Source organism: Oncorhynchus keta, chromosome 2, assembly GCF_023373465.1.
Source record: "Oncorhynchus keta strain PuntledgeMale-10-30-2019 chromosome 2, Oket_V2, whole genome shotgun sequence".
Classification (NCBI taxonomy): domain Eukaryota; kingdom Metazoa; phylum Chordata; class Actinopteri; order Salmoniformes; family Salmonidae; genus Oncorhynchus; species Oncorhynchus keta.
Genome location: NC_068422.1, coordinates 11405637 through 11429661, shown reverse-complemented (window position 1 = coordinate 11429661; position 24025 = coordinate 11405637). Strand labels below are relative to the sequence as shown.

The following is a 24025-nucleotide window of genomic DNA, read 5'->3' as shown; positions in this document are numbered from 1 at the left end:
GGTATGGAATTACAGGGACTGTTTAAATGATCCTCATGTGTAAACTTGTCCTTCACCTTAAAGACAACAGACAAAAAGCAAATATGCTATATTTATTAAGAATGTCAGGAGGCTTTTAGTTTATTTTACCTCAGCCCCACCCATAAACTTTGTCTAACCTGTGTAAATGCAGTCTTATTCTCAACTGTCCCTGTGCCATACAAGGCAACTTCATCATACTCTTACCTCACCGTATGTCACATTCTCCTGACCTTCCCCTGACTGCTCCACAGATGCAGGTGATCCAGCACCCCGCAGAGACACTTCGCACAGCCCTGGTGTCCAGCCGTCTCTCAAGCTCTATGGCCTATTAATAGTTTTTTTACAGAGATACAGTTTCCCTGCAGTGGCAAAATCCTCTGAAAATAACAGTGAATCATTCAGATGCCATTAGCTGGTGCACCATGGACAACAAACTCATTTGTGTGTGATTGAGCTGACCACTACTGTTGAGCCACACACATCAGCTACTGTAAGTAATCAGAGTTAAGGGAGCAGCTACATGGATTCGACTAAAGCTAAAGGTCATGAAAGATAGAATCTTTGAACTGCCACAGTTAAAGGCAGTGTAGCAGCCAATACAGAGCATGCATGACTTAAACCTCTTGCAAAGAGGCGTGCATGCACCTAGTTTGCCACTCTGTGCTCAGAACAAGAACCACAAATAGGGCATACACTACCAGTGCATCTCCTACTTTTTATTTCCTTCTGAGTCAGGTGCAAAGACCACACAAACAGCATTCGGGGCTAGAGTACAAACACCAGTATGTTCCATTGAAACCAATAGAGGACAACATTTTACAGTTGGTGTGCCACAGAGCTATATGGGAGAGGATTCTCCACCGAAATAATGCAAGGTGAAACATTGAGTGGTACTATTCAGCTATCCATCTCTGTGTGTGTTGTTTCCCAGGCTCCTTTAGGGAGGCAGAGGCTGAGACAGGCCAGTACGTGAGGTGGTTGAGGGACTACTGCCAGGCTTTCTATTATTGGCTGGTGGTTAAGCTGTTGCCTCCAGTGACTGTTGCTGCCACAGGCTGTGCCTTCAGGGTCAACAGCAGTTCACACAACCTACAGATCGGTGCAGGTGAGAGAAACCGGCTCACGACACCGGGTCATGGGCCAGGGTTCCGCTTTGTGTGGGGTTTCTCAGGTGTTATGAGGCCCTCAACTGGCCGATGTGGGTATAAAAATAATAAATAAATGAAAGGTGGTTGTCATTGTTTCTTTCAGGGGATTTGCTGCGGTTTCTTCAGAAGAGGAAACCGTAAGATGCCTTCGGCATCATGGGCATCACCATGATAGATCTCTACCCCAAAGATTCCTGGAACTTTGTGTTTGGAAAGGCCTCTCTCACTGAAGGTAATTAAACACACACACACTTGAATGTAGTTGTATTCCTATAATATGGAGGTATCCCATTGCTTGAACTGAACCAGAGATGTAAAGAAAGTTGTTATCTGTAATACTCCCTTAAATGTAATCCTGGGGACCTCCTGGCATGGTGTGTGCATCCAGACAAAATCATCACCATTTATTCAACTACAGAGAGACTGGTGCTTTCCTTGAACTTGTTCTCACTCTAACTCTAACATACCAGTAGGTGGTGCTTTACATGCTCACTACACTGGGCACCCAAGTGCATCCGCATGCGCTACTGCACACATGTTGATTTTGTCCTTCCACACCAGATGCGATCAAAAAAATAATATCTGAACCAATATATTTATTTGTGGACAGGTCTAAACTCATGAAAATGTATGGATATTTAGCTAGCTAGCTTGTTGTTGCTAGCTACTTTGTCCTGGGATATAAACATTGGGTTTTTATTTCACCTGAAATGCACAAGGTTCTTTTTTTCTAGATTTTTGTAGAATTCTGACCCATTTTGAATCACACAAAATCATGTGTTCTCTACTCTGACAACTAATCCACAAATAAAAGGGGAAACCTAGTTAGTTTCTAGTAATCTCTCTTCAGTCTTCTTCTTCTTCTTTAGACTTTATATGGCAGTTGACAACCAACTTTAAGTTGCATTAGCAGCACCAACTGGACTGTGGACCTCAGTTCAACTTTCAATCACCCACGTGGGTATATGCTCCTAAAAACCAATGAGGAGATGGGAGAGGCAGGACATTTCATCCAAACAAGCAGTTTGGATGAAATTATTGAATAACGTGAATGTGTACATATATTTTGCAACGCTCACACGCGCAAACACAGGCGGTGTGGTCAGCATGTTACTCAAACAAAAATGATACATTGACTGAACATTTTCTTTCTGCAGGAATGGGAGTTTTCAGCTTTGCCAGGTACGATGACAACTTCTACAGCAGGAGTTACGTTTATCAGGCCTTGTCGGGGAGACTACTCTGTGTTTAAGGGCTACTACAGCACTCATATCACGAGCACCTTACTGCTAAGTTCCTGCAATGTTCATGCTACAACCCAGCTCAGAGTTATTGAATGGTGTCAGTTTCAGTATCAATCCCTATTGTCCTAGGGTGGCCTATTGAACATAAGTCTGATCTTTGGCCCTGTCTAGAAATGGATTGTTATTGGTTCAGTCTTATCCCCTACATTTATGCCTATCCCTCCTCTGTGTTTGGTTCCAGATGGTCACCCATGAGATAGAGCACATATTCGGGGTGAAATACTGCCAGTGGATGCAGTGTGTCATACAGGGTTCCAACCACCTGGAGCACTCAGACCGCCAGCCCCTGGACCTTTGCCTGGTCTGCCATCGGATTCAAAATGGCTGACAGATACAAGGTAAGCACATCATTTGCATCGACTTTGATTCACTGTGTTCTGTAGCCTGGTTGCCAGTCTATTTCCCATACTACAGTGTAATTGGGTGACTCTGGAATGGCTACAATGCCTTCGGAAAGTATTCAGACCCCTTGACTTTTTCCACAGTTGCAGCTTTATTCTAAAATTGATCAAATAAAATAAATCCTCAGCAATCTACACACAATACCCCATATTGAGAAAGCAAAACAGGTTTTTAGAAATGTTGACAGTTAACAGTGCATGTCATAGCAAAAACCAAGCCATGAGATCGAAGAAATTGTCCATAGATCTCCGAGACAGAATTGTGTCGAAGCACAGATCTGGGGAAGGGTACCAACAAATTTCTGCAGCATTGAAGGTCCTCAAGAACACAGTGGCCTCCATCATTCTTAATCCTCCTGCTGTGTTCCTGTAGAATTGGAAGTTTTCTCTATGAAAACTGTAGTTAATTTATTCTGATTGTCATAAGGTTCCATGACTTTGTCCACACAGGGCATCTGAACACACAAAATACATTTGGATGATTTTCATTACATTTTGGGTGTTTTATTTAACTTTTTTACACCTGTGGTGTTCCCATTTCAAAAATGACCGGTCATTAGAAATGAATGGGTGACACTACAATTAGTGTATAAAATTGAGTTCAGGCACATGCCAATTCATCAGATGGACACACTTCCTCTCCCAGACCCCCACATGCATGTGTGTTTGAGCACACACACACACCTCACTCCCCTTCTTGGCTTCCATGGCAACCTCCACTGGAACCTTTCCCCAATAGAATCTTTGCTCCACGGGAACCACACCTGTTGGCATTCTCACAAATAATTGCAACATTGTTTCAATAATATATAGAACTTTTCTCGCAGCTCTGGTATATATATAAAGCTTTTTTGAGGCCTTGCTCACAATTAATTTTGTGGCAGCATAATGACCAAACGATATACTGTATGTGAGGCTCTTGATCATATTATTTGAGTCCTTGTTAAACTTTTACACAAAGTAGTATGTGATAAATAGCACAATATGTTTCATCTGAGTATTTGTTATAGTCAAAATAATCCATACATTATGCTTTTTTTACTCAAAAACAAGTTGTATGAGCTCAGGTCAATGAGGCCTACAGGTCATAAATAGCTAAAACAAGTTTGAAACTTGTAATGTTCACAAGAACTTAAGTTGATAAAACTAACACAACATAAGGTGATAATATATGTATTAAGACAGAATTAATTAACATGAAACAAACATATGAGGGTTAAATGGAAGAAGTTTGGAACCAGGAAGACATTTCCTAGCTGCCTGGCCAAACTGACCAATCGAGGGTGAAGGGCCTTGGTCAGGGAGGTGACCAAGAACCTGATCACTCTTGACAGTGCTCTAGAGTTCCTCTGCAGCACTCCACCAATCTGGCCTTTATGGTAGTGGCCAGACAGAAGCCTCTCCTCAGTAAAAGGCACATGACAGCCCGCTTGGAATGCACCTAAAGACCATGCACCATGAGAAACAAGACTCTCTGGTCTGATGAAACCAGGATTGAACTCTTTGGTCTGATTGCCAAATGTCACATCTGGAGAAAACCTGGCATCATCCCTATGGTGAAGCAAGGTGGTGGCAGCATCATGCTGTGGGAATGTTTTTCAGCAGTAGAGCTGGGAGACTAGTCAGGGTTGAGGCAAAGAAGAACGGTGCAAAATACAGAGAGATCCTTGATGAAAACCTGCTCCAAAGCGCTCAGGACCACAGACTGGGGCGACGGTTCACCTTCCAACAGGACAAAGACCCTAGGCACACAGCCAAGACAACGCAGGAGTGGCTTCGGGACAAGTCTCTGAATGTCCTTGAGTGGCCCAGCCAGAGCCCGGACTTGAACCCGATCGAAAATCTCTGGAGAGACCTGAAAAAAGCTGTGCAGCAATGCCGTCCATCCAACCTGACAGAGATCCAAAGGTATGCCAAGCTTGTAGCATCCTACCAAAGAAGACTCAAGGCTGTAACCATTGCCAAAGGTGCTTCAACAAAGTACTGAGTAAATGGTCTGAATACTTATGTAAATGTGATATTTCAGTTTTTTTATGCATTTGCATACATTTAAAAAGGTTTTTGCTTTGTCATTATGGGGTATTGTGTGTAGTTTGAGGGGGAAAAAACAATTTCATCCATTTTTGAATAAGGCTGTAACATAACAAAATGTGGGGAAAGTCAAGGGTTCTGAATACTTTCCAAACACACTGTATATCTCGTCTATCTCAGACCTTGCTGCGATGGATAGAGAAGGGGGGAACAGCTGGACAGCCCACTATCTCCTAGTCAGACTCCGAGCCCTACTGTCCCAACCCCACTCTGCCCTTCCACACCTTCAGACAGTGGCTCAGGAGGTGTCTGGAGATTCTGGATGAAGTGAAATAATAGAATCTACAGATTTACCTCTAAATTCTAGAATGGTCACACTCAGGAAATGTATATGATTTATGAATATACACAAAGCACTTCAATGACTTTACACATTATTGTGATATTTATTTTTTATTAGTACCAAGTGATTGCTTTGTCTAAAAAAATGTCAAGTGAAGTTTAAAAAGTAATTGAATACAACATGGTGTTATTGTTTTTTCACAGCTGACTTCATGTATCTACATATTGTTTGTATCCTCTCTTACAATACCATGAGCCAAAACAGTGTGTTCATGTTCATGGGCTCCCGTGTGGCGCAGCGGTCTAAGGCACTGCATTTCAGCATCGCTACAGACACCCTGGTTCGATTTCAGGCTGTATCATAACCGGCCGTGATTGGGATTTCCTTTGTTCAGTGTGAGCCACTCTCCAGACACCCAAAACCAGATCTGAAATCACAGGATAGATAGTCCGTGGCAGTCTACATATTTATTCAAACATTTGTCTTGATTTATCTCAATCAGCACTAGTTCAACTGAGACTTCAGTTCAGACTCTTATGGGATCTCCTTCTGACCTTTGTGATGTCTTTTCAAGTAGAGATTGTCATTTGTTGGCCTTTTTCAGTAACGTTTTCTGGTCCATATCAAGGTTAACTTCTAGGAAGTCCTGAGGACTGTCTCTGTCCTGGGCCTCCTTCCCCTCTCGCTGAGGTACAGGGTTCCCCGGCCCCACCTGCATGGGTTCTGGGAGGTTCTGATGCCCCCTCCTGCTGTACAACCTGGTCTCAGAGCACTTCGTATTATTCTGTAAGTAAAAACCCTAACCATTTTAGCTAACCCTTCACCTAACCTTAACCACTTTAGCTAACCCTAACCTTAACCATCCTAACCCCTAAATCTTAACCCTAACCCGAACTCCTAGCCGAGTTAATGTTAGCGAGCTAGCTAATGTTAGCAATCTGGCCACCTAGCGAGATTTCGTAACATATCATACGTTTTGCAAATTCATAACATAAAATATGAATTGTAATTTGTACCATATCATACGATATGGATGATGAACTTCCACAAATTAATACATACCGTACGAAATGTAACATATCATAGTAAATGTAGTGTCTCGGATTTACATACAGAATAATACGAAATGCTCTGAGGCCTGGTTGTGCTGCAGCAGAGCAGGCCTCTCTTGGCTGGTCGTACCAGACCCAGGAACACAGCCCCTAGACTCATACCCACCGCACAGGAGTAGAACGCTGAGCCGTAGTTCTGAGTCAGGTCCACAAGAACACCTGAGAGAACACAATATAAATTGTATATGTTAAACAAACTCATTCATTAAAATGATGCACAAATTAAGCAAGTTTGTGTTATTTTCCTTTGATGACAATGAAAATAAAACTGGTGCTACATATCAGAGAGAGCAAAAGAGATGTGACATGACAGAGGGCTGTGAAAAAGAGATTTGAATGCATCTCTTACCTCCCAGAGGTGGTCCCGCCAGCCCAGCGAAGCTTTGTATAAACACATAGACCCCCACAGCTGACGACATCCTTTCTATGCCCACCACATCCTCCTCTGCCAGCATGGGTATATGTGTCGACGACACGGTGCCTATAAAAAACCCATAGAACCCACAACACACGGCCAGGCCCCAGAACTCCCACACCAGGGTAAAGGCCACCAGCACCAGGCACAGCAGAACTACACATCCCAGCAGTACCAGGGGCTTCCTGCCTCTGAACAGCTTCCTGCCTAGCACCCAACCAATGGAGAGGCGGCCGAAGATCTCGGCAAAGGCCATGGCGGAGAGCATGTGGGCGGCGCGGTGACGCATCACGCCACGGTTCACACTCAGCTCGATGATGTAGAGCTGAGGGGCGAAGAAACCCAATGTGGCAAAAAGGCCGAAGAGAGCGTAGCAGATGAAGCTGCCTTCTCTTAACATGGAGAAGTCAAGGAGTTTCTGGGGGGATAGTGTTTGTGTCTGCTTCTCATCCTTCTCCTCGTCCTTCTCCATCTCCTTCTTCTTGCTTCCTAAGCACCTCTTTGAAGACGCCTCCTCCTCTATCTCCTCCCCTGCTTTACTCCCGTCCTCCAGGACCTGGTAATGGAGGGACTGAACTTCAGAGTTTACAGACTCTCCAGAGCTCAGGGAGTAACGATGAGCCAGCTTGCTATCACTCTGCAGTGTGTAAGACCCATCCTTAGCATATGAACTGCCCTTAATGTACAACCTCTCCTTACTGTAGTACTCCTCCTCTGTGTTCAGAGCCTTCAGCTCTTTGTCAGCCAGTCCATCAGTTTCTGTCTCCGTGGCTGGTCCAGGTCTAATGATGATGGGTCTTAGCAGAACTCCACAGATGATGATGATGCCCTGTAGAGCTCCGATCACCACCAGGGTGTAACGCCAGCCAATACAGTCCCTCAGAGCAGAGAAGGCTGAGGAGCAGAGGGGAGAACAGAGAGGAGAGTGTTTCAAATGGTGGTCAGGGTTTGCAATCCATCCTAAAATTAAATGTGGGTTAATGTGAAATGAAAAAGCAATTGAGAGAAGTAAGATTAAGAGAATGGGAAGGTTGGTAAACTGAAATATTAGCTGTTTTTTAAGATAAACTTTGCTAGCTAGTAAGCAGTGTTCAAGTCCCCTTGTGACCTTTTACCTGGGGCGAGCGCGAACACAGAGAAGGACTCTCCTGTGGAGGCGACAGCTGTGACCAGGGAGCGTCGGTGGGAGAAGTACTGGGACAGGAGAGTAATGGTGGGCAGGAAGGTCAGACAGTACCCCAGACCTGTGGAGGGAAGAGGACACAAGCACACTGGTGAAACACTGGTGGCACTGTGACAGTTGTGATGGTCAATTGTGTGTGTGTGTGTTTGTTTCTAATACCTGCAACAAGTCCGATGGTGATGTACATCTCGTTGATGGATTTGGTGAAGCCACTGGCGATGGTTCCTATGGAGACGAGGAGTCCACCAATCATAACAACTGTCTGGAAGCCAAACCGGTTGGTCATCACAGAAGCGAGAGGAGCTGAAAGGGGACAGGTATCTCTGGTTAGCACACTTTAGAGCATCTGACCTTTTGTAGCTGAGTGTTATCACAGTGTTGTCAACTTTAAAAGTATTTATTTTGAGCTCCTGAGCCTGTCGTTCTAGCCCAGCATTGATTCAGCTTAGCACAAATCTGATTATTTCAATCAGTGCTGGGCCAGTAACAAATGCCTGCACACCCTGCAGCTCTCCAAAAACACCCCAGCCCTAGACCCTGATGCTGCCCCTAGTCTCACCAGTGAAGGCCATGACGAAGACACAGATGGAGATGATCCAAGAGACTCGGCTGTTGCTCTCCCCAAACTCCCCCATCAGGTCCTGGAGGAAGATGCCCAGGCTCTTGATGACTCCGTAGGTGAACACTTCCACCAGGAAGAAGGAGACCGCCACCACCCAGCCCCAGCCACCATCTGGCGGAGCCGTGTAGACGATAGGCCCCATGCAGCGCTTCAATCTGGACCCCCACACTGTCATGGATGGAGCATGCGATTCTGTAGGGAAGGTGGGCAATTAATCCCTTTTTGAAAAGGTATCACAGTTCATTGAAAAGTAAAGTAAATGATGCTTGTAATTGGCAGGGGAGATATGTCCCCCCACAACATTCAGAACAGGTCGATTCATCCCCCCCAATAATTTATTTAAAATAAATAAAAATAATGTGGATGCCCTGTACCTCCTCCGCTCAGCTGCACTGTCTCTACGCCCTTCACCCACTGTCTCTATGTCCTTAAGGTAGATTAATGATGTGTAATTTCTTGTTGTAAAGACATGTAAGTTTGTCTTTGACCATTCATTGCATTGCATTAAGATGGCACAATCAACCAACCTAGTTAAAGCAGATTATTTCACAGTGATAACTATGATATTCTGCACTGCAGAATCTCTCAATAATGCATGAATATGTATTCATGGATGCCAACAGAAGCCAGGCTTACCCAAATATTTCACCAATACAATCTTTTTTATTATAAAATCATTGATCTTTCATCTCTGTGTTTTCATAATTATCCCTAATAAATGTTATTAGTTGAATTGAATAAATGCATTCCTCATTTTACAGAGTAACTATTTGACTATCGTTTATAATTTAGTAGGTCTGTTGGTAATTGTTATATACACTATGCATAGCACATGCTTGGGCTCCACCTTGAAATCGCTGATCTGCTTGCCTCAATAAGTTAATGCAAGAACATTGGTTGCCAGGATTGGCCATTTGTAGCTACTCTCTTAATAATTGCATAACGGTGCAAGTTAGACACATGTTCATTAAATGCATACTGAGAGGTGATGCAAGGCTTGCTACCTTAACTAGATCCTCCAGAGACGTACACGGCCTGTTGCATTTATTCACATAATATTGGAATCAGATTGTTGAATGCAGTTTATTATTAAATTCAACATCATTTCACCCACTGTCTCTATGCCCTTCACCCACTGTCTATACGCCCTTCACCCACTGTCTATACGCCCTTCACCCACTGTCTATACGCCCTTCACCCACTGTCTATACGCCCTTCACCCACTGTCTATATGCCCTTCACCCACTGTCTCTACGCCCTTCACCCACTGTCTATATGCCCTTCACCCACTGTCTATACGCCCTTCACCCACTGTCTATACGCCCTTCACCCACTGTCTCTACGCCCTTCACCCACTGTCTATATGCCCTTCACCCACTGTCTATACGCCCTTCACCCACTGTCTATACGCCCTTCACCCACTGTCTATACGCCCTTCACCCACTGTCTATACGCCCTTCACCCACTGTCTATACGCCCTTCACCCACTGTCTATACGCCCTTCACCCACTGTCTATACGCCCTTCACCCACTGTCTCTACGCCCTTCACCCACTGTCTATATGCCCTTCACCCACTGTCTATACGCCCTTCACCCACTGTCTATATGCCCTTCACCCACTGTCTATACGCCCTTCACCCACTGTCTATACGCCCTTCACCCACTGTCTATACGCCCTTCACCCACTGTCTCTATGCCCTTCACCCACTGTCTCTATGCCCTTCACCCACTGTCTATATGCCCTTCACCCACTGTCTATATGCCCTTCACCCACTGTCTATATGCCCTTCACCCACTGTCTCTATGCCCTTCACCCACTGTCTCTACGCCCTTCACCCACTGTCTATATGCCCTTCACCCACTGTCTATACGCCCTTCACCCACTGTCTATATGCCCTTCACCCACTGTCTATACGCCCTTCACCCACTGTCTATACGCCCTTCACCCACTGTCTATACGCCCTTCACCCACTGTCTCTACGCCCTTCACCCACTGTCTCTATGCCCTTCACCCACTGTCTCTACGCCCTTCACCCACTGTCTATACGCCCTTCACCCACTGTCTCTACGCCCCACTTCACCCACTGTCTATATGCCCTTCACCCACTGTCTCTACGCCCTTCACCACTGTCTATACGCCTATACGCCCTTCACCCACTGTCTCTACGTCTATACCCCTTCACCCACTGTCTATACGCCTTCACCCACTGTCTATATGCCCTTCACCCACTGTCTATACGCCCTTCACCCACTGTCTATATGCCCTTCACCCACTGTCTATACGCCCTTCACCCACTGTCTATATGCCCTTCACCCACTGTCTATACGCCCTTCACCCACTGTCTATATGCCCTTCACCCACTGTCTATACGCCCTTCACCCACTGTCTATACGCCCTTCACCCACTGTCTATACGCCCTTCACCCACTGTCTATACGCCCTTCACCCACTGTCTATACGCCCTTCACCCACTGTCTATACGCCCTTCACCCACTGTCTATACGCCCTTCACCCACTGTCTATACGCCTTCACCCACTGTCTATACGTCCCGCCCTTCACCCACTGTCTATACGCCCTTCACCCACTGTCTATATGCCCTTCACCCACTGTCTATACGCCCTTCACCCACTGTCTATACGCCTTCACCCACTGTCTATACGCCCTTCACCCACTGTCTATACGCCTTCACCCACTGTCTATACGCCCTTCACCCACTGTCTATACGCCCTTCACCCACTGTCTATACGCCCTTCACCCACTGTCTATACGCCCTTCACCCACTGTCTATGTGCCCTTCACCCACGCTTCACCCACTGTCTATACGCCCTTCACCCACTGTCTATACGCCCTTCACCCACTGTCTATACGCCTTCACCCACTGTCTATACGCCCTTCACCCACTGTCTATACGCCCTTCACCCACTGTCTATACGCCCTTCACCCACTGTCTATACGCCCTTCACCCACTGTCTATACGCCCTTCACCCACTGTCTATACGCCCTTCACCCACTGTCTATACGCCCTTCACCCACTGTCTATACGCCCTTCACCCACTGTCTATACGCCCTTCACCCACTGTCTATACGCCCTTCACCCACTGTCTATACGCCCTTCACCCACTGTCTATACGCCCTTCACCCACTGTCTATATGCGCCACTTCACCCACTGTCTATACGCCCACTCACCACCCACTGTCTATACGCCCTTCACCCACTGTCTATTCACCCACTGTCTATACGCCCTTCACCCACTGTCTATACGCCCTTCACCCACTGTCTATACGCCCTTCACCCACTGTCTATACGCCCCCACTGTCACCCACTGTCTATACGCCTTCACCCACTGTCTATACGCCCTTCACCCACTGTCTATACGCCCCACTTCACCCACTGTCTATACGCCCTTCACCCACTGTCTATACGCCCCTTCACCCACTGTCTATACGCCCTTCACCCACTGTCTATACGCCCTTCACCCCACTGTCTATACGCCCCCTTCACCCACTGTCTGTACGCCCTTCACCCACTGTCTATACGCCCTTCACCCACTGTCTATACGCCCTTCTACCCACTGTCTATACGCCCTTCACCCACTGTCTATACGCCCCTTCACCCACTGTCTATACGCCCTTCACCCACTGTCTATACGCCCTTCACCCACTGTCTCTTCACCCACTGTCTATACGCCCTCACCCACTGTCTGTACGCCCTTCACCCACTGTCTGTACGCCCTTCACCCACTGTCTATACGCCCTTCACCCACTGTCTATACGCCCTTCACCCACTGTCTATACGCCTTTCACCCACTGTCTCTACGCCCCCTCACCCACTGTCTATACGCCCTTCACCCACTGTCTATACGCCCTTCACCCACTGTCTATACGCCCTACGCCCTTCACCCACTGTCTATACGCCCTTCACCCACTGTCTATACGCCCTTCACCCACTGTCTCTATACGCCCCCCTCACCCACTGTCTATACGCCCTTCACCCACTGTCTATACGCCCTTCACCCACTGTCTCTACGCCCTTCACCCACTGTCTCTACGCCTTCACCCACTGTCTCTACGTCTCTTCACCCACTGTCTATACGTCCTTCACCCACTGTCTATACGCCCTTCACCCACTGTCTATACGCCCTTCACCCACTGTCTATACGCCCTTCACCCACTGTCTATACTGTCCGCCCTTGTCACGCCCTTCTGTCTATACGCCTTCACCCACTGTCTATACGCCCTTCACCCACTGTCTATACGCCTTCACCCACTGTCTCTACGCCTTCACCCACTGTCTATACGCCCTTCACCCACTGTCTCTATGCCCTTCACCCACTGTCTATACGCCCTGCACCCACTGTCTATGTGCCCCCTCCCACTCTCTATGTGTCCCTCTCCCACTGTCTATATGCCCTCTCCCTGTCTATACGCCCCCCACTCTGCCATTGTCTACTGTCTACGCCCCCCAGTTCCCACTGTCTTTCTCCCACTGTGCCCTTCTCCCAGTGTCTATAAGCCCTCTCCCACTGTCTGTGAACTGCCCCTTCTCCCACTGTCTATACGCCCCCTCTCCCACTGTCTATACGCCCCTCTCCCACTGTCTATACGCCCCCCCACTGTCTCCCCCCTCTCCCACTGTCTATACGCCTACCCCTTCTCCCACTGTCTATACGCCCCTTCCCCACTGTCTACGCCCTCCCCACGCCCCTCTCCCACTGTCTATACGCCCTCTCCCACTGTCTATTCTCCCACGTCCCTTTCTCCCACTGTCTATACGCCCTCTCTCACTGTCTATACTGCCCCCTCTCCCACTGTCTATGCCCCTTCCCCACTATACGCCCCTCTCCCACTGTCTATACGCCCTTTCCCACTGTCTATGTGTCCTGTGCCCTCTCCCACTGTCTATGTGTCTCCCCACTGTCTATGCACCCTTTCCCACTGTCTATGTGCCCTCTCCCACTGTCTATACTGTCTACCTTCTCCCACTGTCTACGTGCCCTCTCCCACTGTCTATGTGTCCCTCGCCCACTGTCTATACACCCCTCTCCCACTGTCTGTGTCCCTCTCCCACTGTCTGTGTCCCTCTCCCACTGTCTATGTGTCCCTCTCCCACTGTCTGTGTCCCTCTCCCACTGTCTATGTGTCCCTCTCCCACTGTCTATACATCCCTCTCCCACTCTCTATACGTCCCTCTCCCACTATCTATACGCCCTTCTCCCACTATCTATACGCCCTTCTCCCACTGTCTACGTGCCCCTCTCCCACTGTCTACACGCCCCTCTCCCACTGTCTATGTGTCCCTCGCCCACTGTCTATACGCCCCTCTCCCACTGTCTATACGCCCCTCTCCCACTGTCTACGTGACTTTCTCCCACTGTCTATACGCCCCTCTCCCACTGTCTACGTGACTTTCTCCCACTGTCTACGTGACTTTCTCCCACTGTCTACGTGACTTTCTCCCACTGTCTACGTGCCCTTCTCCCACCCTCTACGTGCCCCTCTCCCACTGTCTACGTGCCCCTCTCCCACTGTCTATACGCCCCTCTCCCACTGTCTACGTCACTTTCTCCCACTGTCTACACGCCCCTCTCCCACTGTCTACGTGACTTTCTCCCACTGTCTATACGCCCCTCTCCCACTGTCTATGTGTCCCTCGCCCACTGTCGAGAGGCCCTCTCCCACTGTCTATACGTCCCTTTCCCACTGTCTATGTGTCCCTCTCCCATTGTCTATGTGTCCCTCTCCCACTGTCTATACGCCCTTCTCCCACTGTCTATGTGCCCCTCTCCCACTGTCTATACTCCCCTCTCCCACTGTCTATACTCCCTCTCCCACTGTCTATACTCCCCTCTCCCACTGTCTATACGCCCCTCTCCCACTGTCTACGTGACTTTCTCCCACTGTCTACACGCCCCTCTCCCACTGTCTACGTGACTTTCTCCCACTGTCTACACGCCCCTCTTCCACTGTCTACGTGACTTTCTCCCACTGTCTACACGCCCCTCTCCCACTGTCTACGTGACTTTCTCCCACTGTCTATACGCCCCTCTCCCACTGTCTATGTGTCCCTCGCCCACTGTCTATACGCCCCTCTCCCACTGTCTATACGCCCCTCTCCCACTGTCTATACGCCCCTCTCCCACTGTCTACGTGACTTTCTCCCACTGTCTACGTGACTTTCTCCCACTGTCTATGTGACTTTCTCCCACTGTCTACGTGACTTTCTCCCACTGTCTACGTGCCCTTCTCCCACCCTCTACGTGCCCCTCTCCCACTGTCTATACGCCCCTCTCCCACTGTCTATACGCCCCTCTCCCACTGTCTACGTGACTTTCTCCCACTGTCTATACGCCCCTCTCCCACTGTCTACGTGACTTTCTCCCACTGTCTATACGCCCCTCTCCCACTGTCTACGTGACTTTCTCCCACTGTCTATACGCCCCTCTCCCACTGTCTACGTGACTTTCTCCCACTGTCTACGTGACTTTCTCCCACTGTCTACGTGCCCTTCTCCCACCCTCTACGTGCCCCTCTCCCACTGTCTACGTGCCCCTCTCCCACTGTCTACATGCCCTTCTCCCACTGTCTACATGCCCTTCTCCCACTGTCTACGTGCCCCTCTCCCACTGTCTACGTGCCCCTCTCCCACTGTCTATACGCCCCTCTCCCACTGTCTATGTGCCCCTCTCCCACTGTCTATGCGCCCCTCTCCCACTGTCTATGCGCCCCTCTCCCACTGTCTATGCGCCCCTCTCCCACTGTCTATGCGCCCCTCTCCCACTGTCTATACTCCCCTCTCCCACTGTCTATACGCCCCTCTCCCACTGTCTATGCGCCCCTCTCCCACTGTCTATGCGCCCCTCTCCCACTGTCTATGCGCCCCTCTCCCACTGTCTATACTCCCCTCTCCCACTGTCTATGCGCCCCTCTCCCACTGTCTATACTCCCCTCTCCCACTGTCTATGCGCCTCTCCCACTGTCTATGCGCCCCTCTCCCACTGTCTATGCGCCCCTCTCCCACTGTCTATGCGCCCCTCTCCCACTGTCTATGCGCCCCTCTCCCACTGTATATGCGCCCCTCTCCCACTGTCTATGCGCCCCTCTCCCACTGTCTCTGTGCCCCTCTCCCACTGTCTATACACCCTTCTCCCACTAATTTCAGTATGCTGCTCAGCAACCTTAACTATGCCAGCACCTGCCCCGCAGTAAGACCGGCCTCATTCCATTTCAGAAAACACATGTATCTTCTGGAATGGAATGCGCTCCTCTCGTGGGCCCCTCCCTCTCCTCGAAAGAATAGCTTTTGCAAAAATGCCTTCTACCTCTTTTCGCAGCTTGACTCAAGTGAGCAACAAGAACATCACAAACACAAAGTTCCGAATCTGAAAGTAAGATCAGGTTAAGGTAGATTAATGATGTGTAATTTCTTGTTGTAAAGACATGTAAGTTTGTCTTTGACCATTCATTGCATTGCATTAAGATGGCACAATCAACCAACCTAGTTAAAGCAGATTATTTCACAGTGATAACTATGATATTCTGCACTGCAGAATCTCTCAATAATGCATGAATATGTATTCATGGATGCCAACAGAAGCCAGGCTTACCCAAATATTTCACCAATACAATCTTTTTTATTATAAAATCATTGATCTTTCATCTCTGTGTTTTCATAATTATCCCTAATAAATGTTATTAGTTGAATTGAATAAATGCATTCCTCATTTTACAGAGTAACTATTTGACTATCGTTTATAATTTAGTAGGTCTGTTGGTAATTGTTATATACACTATGCATAGCACATGCTTGGGCTCCACCTTGAAATCGCTGATCTGCTTGCCTCAATAAGTTAATGCAAGAACATTGGTTGCCAGGATTGGCCATTTGTAGCTACTCTCTTAATAATTGCATAACGGTGCAAGTTAGACACATGTTCATTAAATGCATACTGAGAGGTGATGCAAGGCTTGCTACCTTAACTAGATCCTCCAGAGACGTACACGGCCTGTTGCATTTATTCACATAATATTGGAATCAGTTTGATAAATGTAGTTTATTATTAAATTCAACATCATTTCTACATAATGGTTGGATCATTTCCACACCACTACAGATGTGTCGCTATAGTAGCCGGCAGCTCGTGAGCATTCTGAGTTTGTAGACTCTGACGTGCTTGCTGAGTGTACATAAGTCTAGAATGAGGAGGCAAGAATAGCTAGCTCACCTCTACGAGCTAGCAAACTGGCTACACGCTATGCAGCGCTCGTTTAGCTAGCCCGGTCTCGAAAATCCATGTAGGACCGGATCACAGCAGTGGGACCGGACCTTCATCAACAAGTCTGGGAAGAGAGGCAAGCAGTGATTGACCGAGGCAGACAGAAGCAGCGGGGGGTACCCACCGAACCGCTCTCTTCAAGTAGCCTCCAGTAATTGGCGACAGATCGCTCCGGAGCCGGGTTGGATGTGGGCAGCCACCACATACCCCACGCCCAGGCAGATAAGATATTTGCTCCAACCACCCAATTCATCTCCACTTCCTGCACCTCAGACCCAGCCGAGGTAGTGGCATTTACTTGGCTCATCACGCTCTAGTGACTCCTTGTGGCGGGCCGGGTACCTGCATGCTGACTTTGGTCGTCAATTGAACAGTGTTTCCTCTGACACATTGGTTCAGCTGGCTTCCGGGTTAAGTGGGCGGGTGTTAAAAAAAGCGCGGTTATGCGGGTCATGTTTCAGAGGACACATGACTCGACTGTTGCCTCTCCTGAGCCCCGTTGGGGAGTTGCAGCGATGAGACAAGATCGTAATTGGATCGCAATTGGATAACACAAAATTGGGGAGAAAAATATATACTAATTTAAAAAACTGCTGAGAACAAATACAACCTTGAGCACACAACATCCAGGGAGTGAGCACACAACATCCAGGGAGTGAGCACACAACATCCAGGGAGTGAGCACACAACATCCAGGGAGTGAGCACACAACATCCAGGGAGTGAGCACGCTCTACCACTAAGGGACAGTTTAGTTGCTACAACACAAGACAGTCTCGTTTTCCAATTGTTTCTTTTAGTAGCTGTCTGCCTCTTAGACAGGTCAAGCCCGTTCTGTCAGCCAACTTCAGAGCCCAGCCAATGTCTGCCTTCTTCCAAGTTTAGCCCAGACTTTCAAATTCCAGTCGAGGCTCTGCCAATCACCTTCAGAGCCCAGCTACTGTCTGCCTCCTAGAAAAGGTAAAGTCCAGTCTCTGTCAGCCACCTTCAGAGCCCAGTCACTGCTTGCCTTCCAAGTTTAGTCCAGTCCAGCTACGGTCAGCCATCTTCAGAATCCAGCTACTGTCTGACTCCTAGAAAATCCCACTCTATCAGCCATCTTCAGAGTCCAGCTACTGTCTGACTCCTAGAAAAGCCCAGTCTCTATCAGCCATCTTCAGAGTCCAGCTACTGTCTGACTCCTAGAAAAGCCCAATCTCTATCAGCAACCTCCTAATTTACAGTTTCAATATAGACTCTCCCCTGACTGCTGTTTGTTAGACTGAATATCAGGACTCTAAATATACTGTAAGGTATCTTTTAGCTCAGTCCCCCAAGTGTCTTCCACCTGTCAACTAGGAAAACTACAAAACTTAATAGTAAATGTATGATCAATTTAGTAGATGATATCCTATGTAAATATGAATGTGCATCATTGTACTCAGTCTTCCTCTTTTGTGTCTTCTTAATATTTGCCTTGAAATAATTTCATTGCTGACGGTGACTTGTCCCCCGTCTGAAAATCCCCCCCACCCATATACAGTGCCTTCAGAAAGTATTCATACCCCTTGATTTATTCCTCATTTTGTTGTTACAACCTGAATTCAAAATTGATTCAAAAAATAATAATCTCTCCTATCTACATACAATACCACATGACAGTGAAAATGTTTTTTTAGAAATTGTAGCAAATTTATTGAAAATGAAATACAGAAATATATCTCATTTACATAGGTATTCACACCCCTGAGTCACTTTGTAGAAACACTTTTGGCAGTAATATCAGCTGTGAATCTTTCTGGGTAAGTCTCAAGAGTTTTCCACACCTGGATTGTGCAACACTTGTCCATTATCATTTTCTAAATTCTTCAAGCTCTGTCAAATTGGTTGTTGATCATTGCTAGACAACTATTTTCAGGTATTTCCATAGATTTTCAAGTAAATGTAAGTCAAAACTGTAACTTGGCCACTCAGGAACATTCACTCTCTTCTTGGCAAGCAATTCCAGTGTAGATTTGGCATTGTGTTTTAGGTCCTGCTGAAAGGTGAATTAATCTCCCAGTGTCTGGTGGAAAGCAGACTGAAACATGTTTTACTCTAGGATTTTGCCTGTGCTTAACTCCATTTCTTTTTTATCCTGAAAAACTCCCAAGTCCTTAACGATTTGTATTTTTAATTTTTTGTATTTTATTTTTATGCTTGAAAATATGGAGAGTAGTATTCAGTAATGGTTGTATTGGATTTTCATAACACTTTGTATTCAGGACAAAAGTGAATTGATTTGCCGCATTTTTTTGCAGTATTACTTTAGTGCCCTGTTGCAAACAGTATATATGTTTTGGAATATTTGTATTTTGTACAGGATTGCTTCTTTTCACTTTGTCAATTAAGTTAGTATTGTGGAGTAACTACAATGTGGTTGAACCATCCTGAGTTTTCTCCCATAACAACCATTAAACTCTAACTGTTTTAAATTTACCATTGGCCTCACCATTGGTTTCCTTTCTCTCCGGAAATTGAGTTAGGAAGACGGTGTCTTTGTAGTGACTGGGTTAATTGATACACCATCCAAAGTGTAATTAATAACTTCACCATTCTCAAATGGATATACAATGTCAGCCTTTTATTTTTACCCATCTACCAATACAGTGGGGCAAAAAGGTATTTACTCAGCCACCAATTGTGCAAGTTCTCCCACTTAAAAAGATGAGAGAGGCCTGTAATTTTCATCATCGGTACACTTCAACTATGACAGACAAATTTAGGGGAAAAAAATCCAGAAAATCACATTGTATGATTTTTAATGAATTTATTTGCAAATTATGGTGGAAAATAAGTATTTGGTCACCTACAAACAAGCAAGATTTCTGGCTCTCACAGACCTGTAACTTCTTCTTTAAGAGGCTCCTCTGTCCTCCACTCGTTACCTATATTAATGGCACCCGTTTGAACTTGTCAGTATAAAAGACACCTGTCCACAACCTCAAACAGTCACACTCCAAACTCCACTATGGCCAAGACCAAAGAGCTGTCAAAGGACACCAGAAACTAAATTGTAGACCTGCACCAGACTGGGAAGACTGAATCTGCAATAGGTAAGCAGCTTGGTTTGAGGAAATTAACTGTGGGAGCAATTATTAGGAAATGGAAGACATACAAGACCACTGATAATCTCCCTCGATCTGAGGCTCCACGCAAGATCTCACCCCGTGGGGTCAAAATTATCACAAGAACGGTGAGCAAAAATCCCAGAACCACACGGGGGGACCTAGTGAATGACCTGCAGAGAGCTGGGACCAAAGTAACAAAGCCTACCATCAGCAAGGGCATTGAAGATGAAATGTGTCTGGGTCTTTCAGCATGACAATGATCCCAAACACAACGCCCGAGCAACGAAGGAGTGGCTTCGTAAGAAGCATTTCAAGGTCCTGGAGTGGCCTAGCCAGTCTCCAGATCTCAAGCCCATAGAAAATCTTTGGAGGGAGTTGAAAGTCTGTGTTGCCCAGCAACAGCCCCAATACATCACTGCTCTAGAGGAGATCTGCATGGAGGAATGGGACAAAATACCAGCAACAGTGTGTGAAAACCTTGTGAAGACTTACAGAAAACGTTTGACCTCTGTCATTGCCAACAAAGGGTATATAACAAAGTATTGAGATAAACTTTTGTTATTGACCAAATACTTATTTTCCACCATAATTTGCAAATAAATTAATAAAAAAATATATTTTAAAAAGTCAAGGGGACTGAATGCTTTCCAAAAGCACTGTAATTGTATGTGGGTTACAGAGAGGAGTTAGTCATTAAAACAATTATGCTAAACTATTATTTCAGTCTATGCAACTCATTATATGACTTGTTAAGCATATTTGTACTCCTGAACATATTTAGGCTTACCATAACAAAGGGGTTGAATACTTACTGACACAAAACATTTCAGCTTTTCATTTTTAATGAATTTGTTTTTTAAAAATCGAACAAAAGTTTATTCCACTTCCACATTATAGGGTATTGTCTGTAGGCCAGTGACACAAAAAGCTCAATTGAATCAATTTTAAATGTGTAAAATGCCAAGGTGTGTGAATACTTAATGAAGGGCAAAAAAATATATATGCAGTTTCCCTCGCCACTGTAACACCGGTAACTGTGAGCATATGTGTGAACGCTCATTGTTGGCGTGGTCGTGCACGTAAAGCGGTAATTCAAGTACTGATTTCCATTTACTAGTGCTGAGTGATTAGTGCTCTTTGAGGTAGGTTTGGTGTTGGTTCAATTATTCAAAATAAACACAGTTTTCGATTTTGATTATTTTTTAAACATGAAATGCATTAAAATATATATATAATTTTATAGCTTTTTAATGGAAATTCCCAAGCCTAAAATAGTTAACGTTCATTAAATTGCCAAAACATTTAAAATATTAAATAGTCTCTGTCAGTTCCACATTGGGTTGACATCAATAGAAAATAGGAAATTACTATGAAATAATAAAATATTTATGTTGTGTATATTACTTAGCTGTTATTTGATGACTATTATTTTTCATTCCTTGAAAGTCATCATCACATCGCTGCTCTGGAAGTAGCTGCCAAACGGCCAGACAGCGTTCTCTCTGCTCCCAATACTGTACTGTCATCTATTTAGCTAGGCTAGCCTGCAGAGCTGTCTGATTAAATCATTTTACTAGTTCTTCAAAGTACTTAAGGTATAATTTCACGATCTGTCTCTATCCATATCTTTCTTCCTTGTGTTGTGTACATTCATCTCGAATGCTATCTGTTCCTTGTATGCGTTCTGTCTGTATCTAACCTAATTTAGTAGGCGTTAAAGTGTAAGTGTATCCATCTATGTCCGAGCCGGATAAGGCGCAATGGATCATGGTCATTGTAGTTAATTACAACTTTTCTGGGCTGAACTAGGCGGAATATTTATTTAATGAAAACTGAAACTCCCTTCAGCCCAGCGTTCCATTCTCTGGTGAATGATTTGATTTCTCTCAAGAGAAAGGGGGCTTTAGGCTAACAAAAAAACGGAACTAAATGGAATTGAAGTACAGGTAATTGAACCGATCTCGGTCGATTTGTATCAAGGACCCTAATCAATGCTACTGCGCTATTTAGCACAACGTCAATACACAACCATCATGTGTCCACACACGCATAAACCTGCCTCACTCACCGCCTTTATTGCCAGTCCTCATATCCAGTTAGCATTGCTTATTCATTAATTGAGAAAAGGCTATCTCTGGTCAATAGCCTATGGCATTGGCAACTCATCCAACACATCTCTCTTTACTCATTATGCAGTGCTGACTTGTCTGTCTCTGTCTTTTAATCAAAAATGTGTGTGTGCATAGATCTGTGTGGGTCGACAACCCATCAGCCAAAAATGGTCAAAGGAAAGACGACAGCAGATAGTACTATACACTTGACTTAGTCTAAAGAATAATACCAATACTTGTCTTAGCTCATGATGTCATGTTATCCTACATTCTAAAGCAGGGATGTGGGTAGGGGCACACAAGTATATATATTGTTTTGTCTTTGGAAATTGATCCACGGGACTACAAAAAGGGCTCTGTTCTTGGGCTGTCTAGAGTCTTCAGATATTTCACAACTAACCAATTTGAGTATAAACTGTAAACTGTAAGCTGTCCAAGTATTTGAATCACCAATTAATGTTAGTGAAAATAACCAAATAGAAAATAATTAACCACAATGAAAATATAACTAGATTATAACTAGTCTACAGGGGTGATTATTGGGCCTCATGAGTGAGCTATACAAGGTTTTTAATTTGGAACTGTCCAAAAAGGTAATATACTAGAACAGAGCTGTAGGTTCCTTGCCTTATTCCTTACCTTTAGTGGACTGATCTCGAAGAACCACAGGTGAATGCAAATCCCCTGGGTTGGTCTTTGACATATTGCTTCCACTTATCCTATATTTTGATGATTTAAGGAGAAGAGAGATGAGGAGAGGAAAGTCCCTTTCGGAGACTCAGTTTCCAATGCTAACTTGATTTTAAATCGTCCACAACTTGAATTTAAAGGTAGCACAAGTTTGTGAATGACCGCATTGAACTACCCATTGTACGGGTCTCATTCATGCTGCTGGCAACTTAGATTGTATATAACTCTATATTAGAGTATATCTAGATATATTCTTTGCCAGCTCACTTGTTGCTCCCTTTCAATCAATACTTCTCAGTCAGATACAGAATGTTTACTTCAATTAGTATTGCATAACTCTTACCTGTGCGTTGTACAGTAACCCTGTGTGCTTTTCAATTTATGTTGTGTGAAACCAGTGAGAACCTTACTGCTGCACTCTCTCTCTCTCTCTCTCTCTCTCTCTCTCTCTCTCTCACATACACATACTCACATACACATACACACTCACACTGACACTGACAATCATGAGGAAATACAGGAGTTAAGAGGATCGGGTTACAGTCAGTCAACTCTGTCCTATATCAGTCTGCTGCAGCCCCCTCCAGCTGATAACGGTCACAGTGCAGTCTGTGTGCAGTGGGTCTGAGTAGTCCTCATCCTGTGCTGTTTTTGCACTTGACCATGATCATTTTAAGATTAAATGATTCGATCCAAAGCTGCTACAAAGTGTCTCTTGGGACCTTAGGTTTGATCAGTTCTTTGTCTTGTCCTACTCTGTCACTCTCCCAGGTCTTGAACCAGAATGACAGTGGGTGTCTCCATGCTCCTATTATCTGGGACCCTGCTCTGTGGACTACTGTTCCACACAGCAAGTCAGAAAGGAGTCAGGGACAGGAGCAGCACCAGGAGACCCAACTTCATCATCGTTCTGGAAGATGGTATTGGTTGGGGAGACCTGGGAGCCAACCAGCAGGCGAGTCAGAGATCAAACCAAACCCTTCATCTGGACTTGATGGGAATGAGGTACAGCTCTTGGTAGGCTGTTAACTAGCCTAACTTACATTAAGATATAACTGTCATGGATAAACGCTACAGAGAGGCTTTAATTCCAGCGCAGATGTCAAATATCTTTATTGGATCTTTTATTTTTTGTTTCAAGATTTTATTTTGTATTTTATAAACAACACAAAACATACACATACAAACGACAACATTATACAAACATCAACTACATCACACCTGCCCAGACCCACTAGCTAGCACACACCCACATCTCCAGTGCCTGCGTCGCTTTAAGCCA

The 24025-nt window shown here is 45.7% G+C and overlaps 1 protein-coding gene and 1 pseudogene across 4 annotated transcripts; one reads left to right on the top strand and one right to left on the bottom strand.

The window, feature by feature from the left end:
• The first annotated feature begins 889 nt into the window (after positions 1 to 889).
• Positions 890 to 6006, top strand: LOC118371000 (archaemetzincin-2-like; annotated as a pseudogene).
• LOC118370989 (monocarboxylate transporter 7-like) lies at positions 5337 to 23175 on the bottom strand. 4 transcript variants are annotated; one of them, XM_035756271.2, is made up of 9 exons: positions 23087 to 23175; positions 22693 to 22772; positions 8518 to 8772; positions 8118 to 8261; positions 7891 to 8019; positions 6710 to 7669; positions 6362 to 6519; positions 5803 to 6032; positions 5337 to 5675 (listed from the first exon to the last, which is right to left on the bottom strand). In XM_035756271.2, the coding sequence occupies exons 2-8, from the start codon at positions 22754 to 22756 to the stop codon at positions 5832 to 5834; spliced, it is 1911 nt and encodes a 636-aa protein (XP_035612164.1). In that variant the 5' UTR covers positions 22757 to 22772; positions 23087 to 23175; the 3' UTR covers positions 5337 to 5675; positions 5803 to 5831. The 4 variants fall into 4 exon arrangements, with proteins under 4 accessions (XP_035612164.1, XP_052327809.1, XP_035612165.1 ...); XM_052471849.1 differs by having other exon boundaries at positions 5337 to 6032; XM_035756272.2 differs by lacking the exons at positions 22693 to 22772; positions 23087 to 23175 and adding an exon at positions 21347 to 21679 and having other exon boundaries at positions 5337 to 6032.
• Between the last annotated feature and the right edge of the window lie 850 nt (positions 23176 to 24025).

Bases quoted from the DNA above. Each gene is read 5' to 3' on its own strand.
- LOC118370989 (XM_052471849.1), bottom strand. From the start codon at position 22,756: ATGTCAAAGACCAACCCAGGGGATTTGCATTCACCTGTGGTTCTTCGA. The intron at 8,262-8,517 runs GTGAGACTAGGG...GTCCCCTTTCAG, and splicing joins CTTCGTCATGGCCTTCACTG to CTCCTCTCGCTTCTGTGATG. The intron at 6,033-6,361 runs GTATGTAAATCC...TTTTACTTACAG, and splicing joins AGAGCATTTCGTATTATTCT to AATAATACGAAGTGCTCTGA.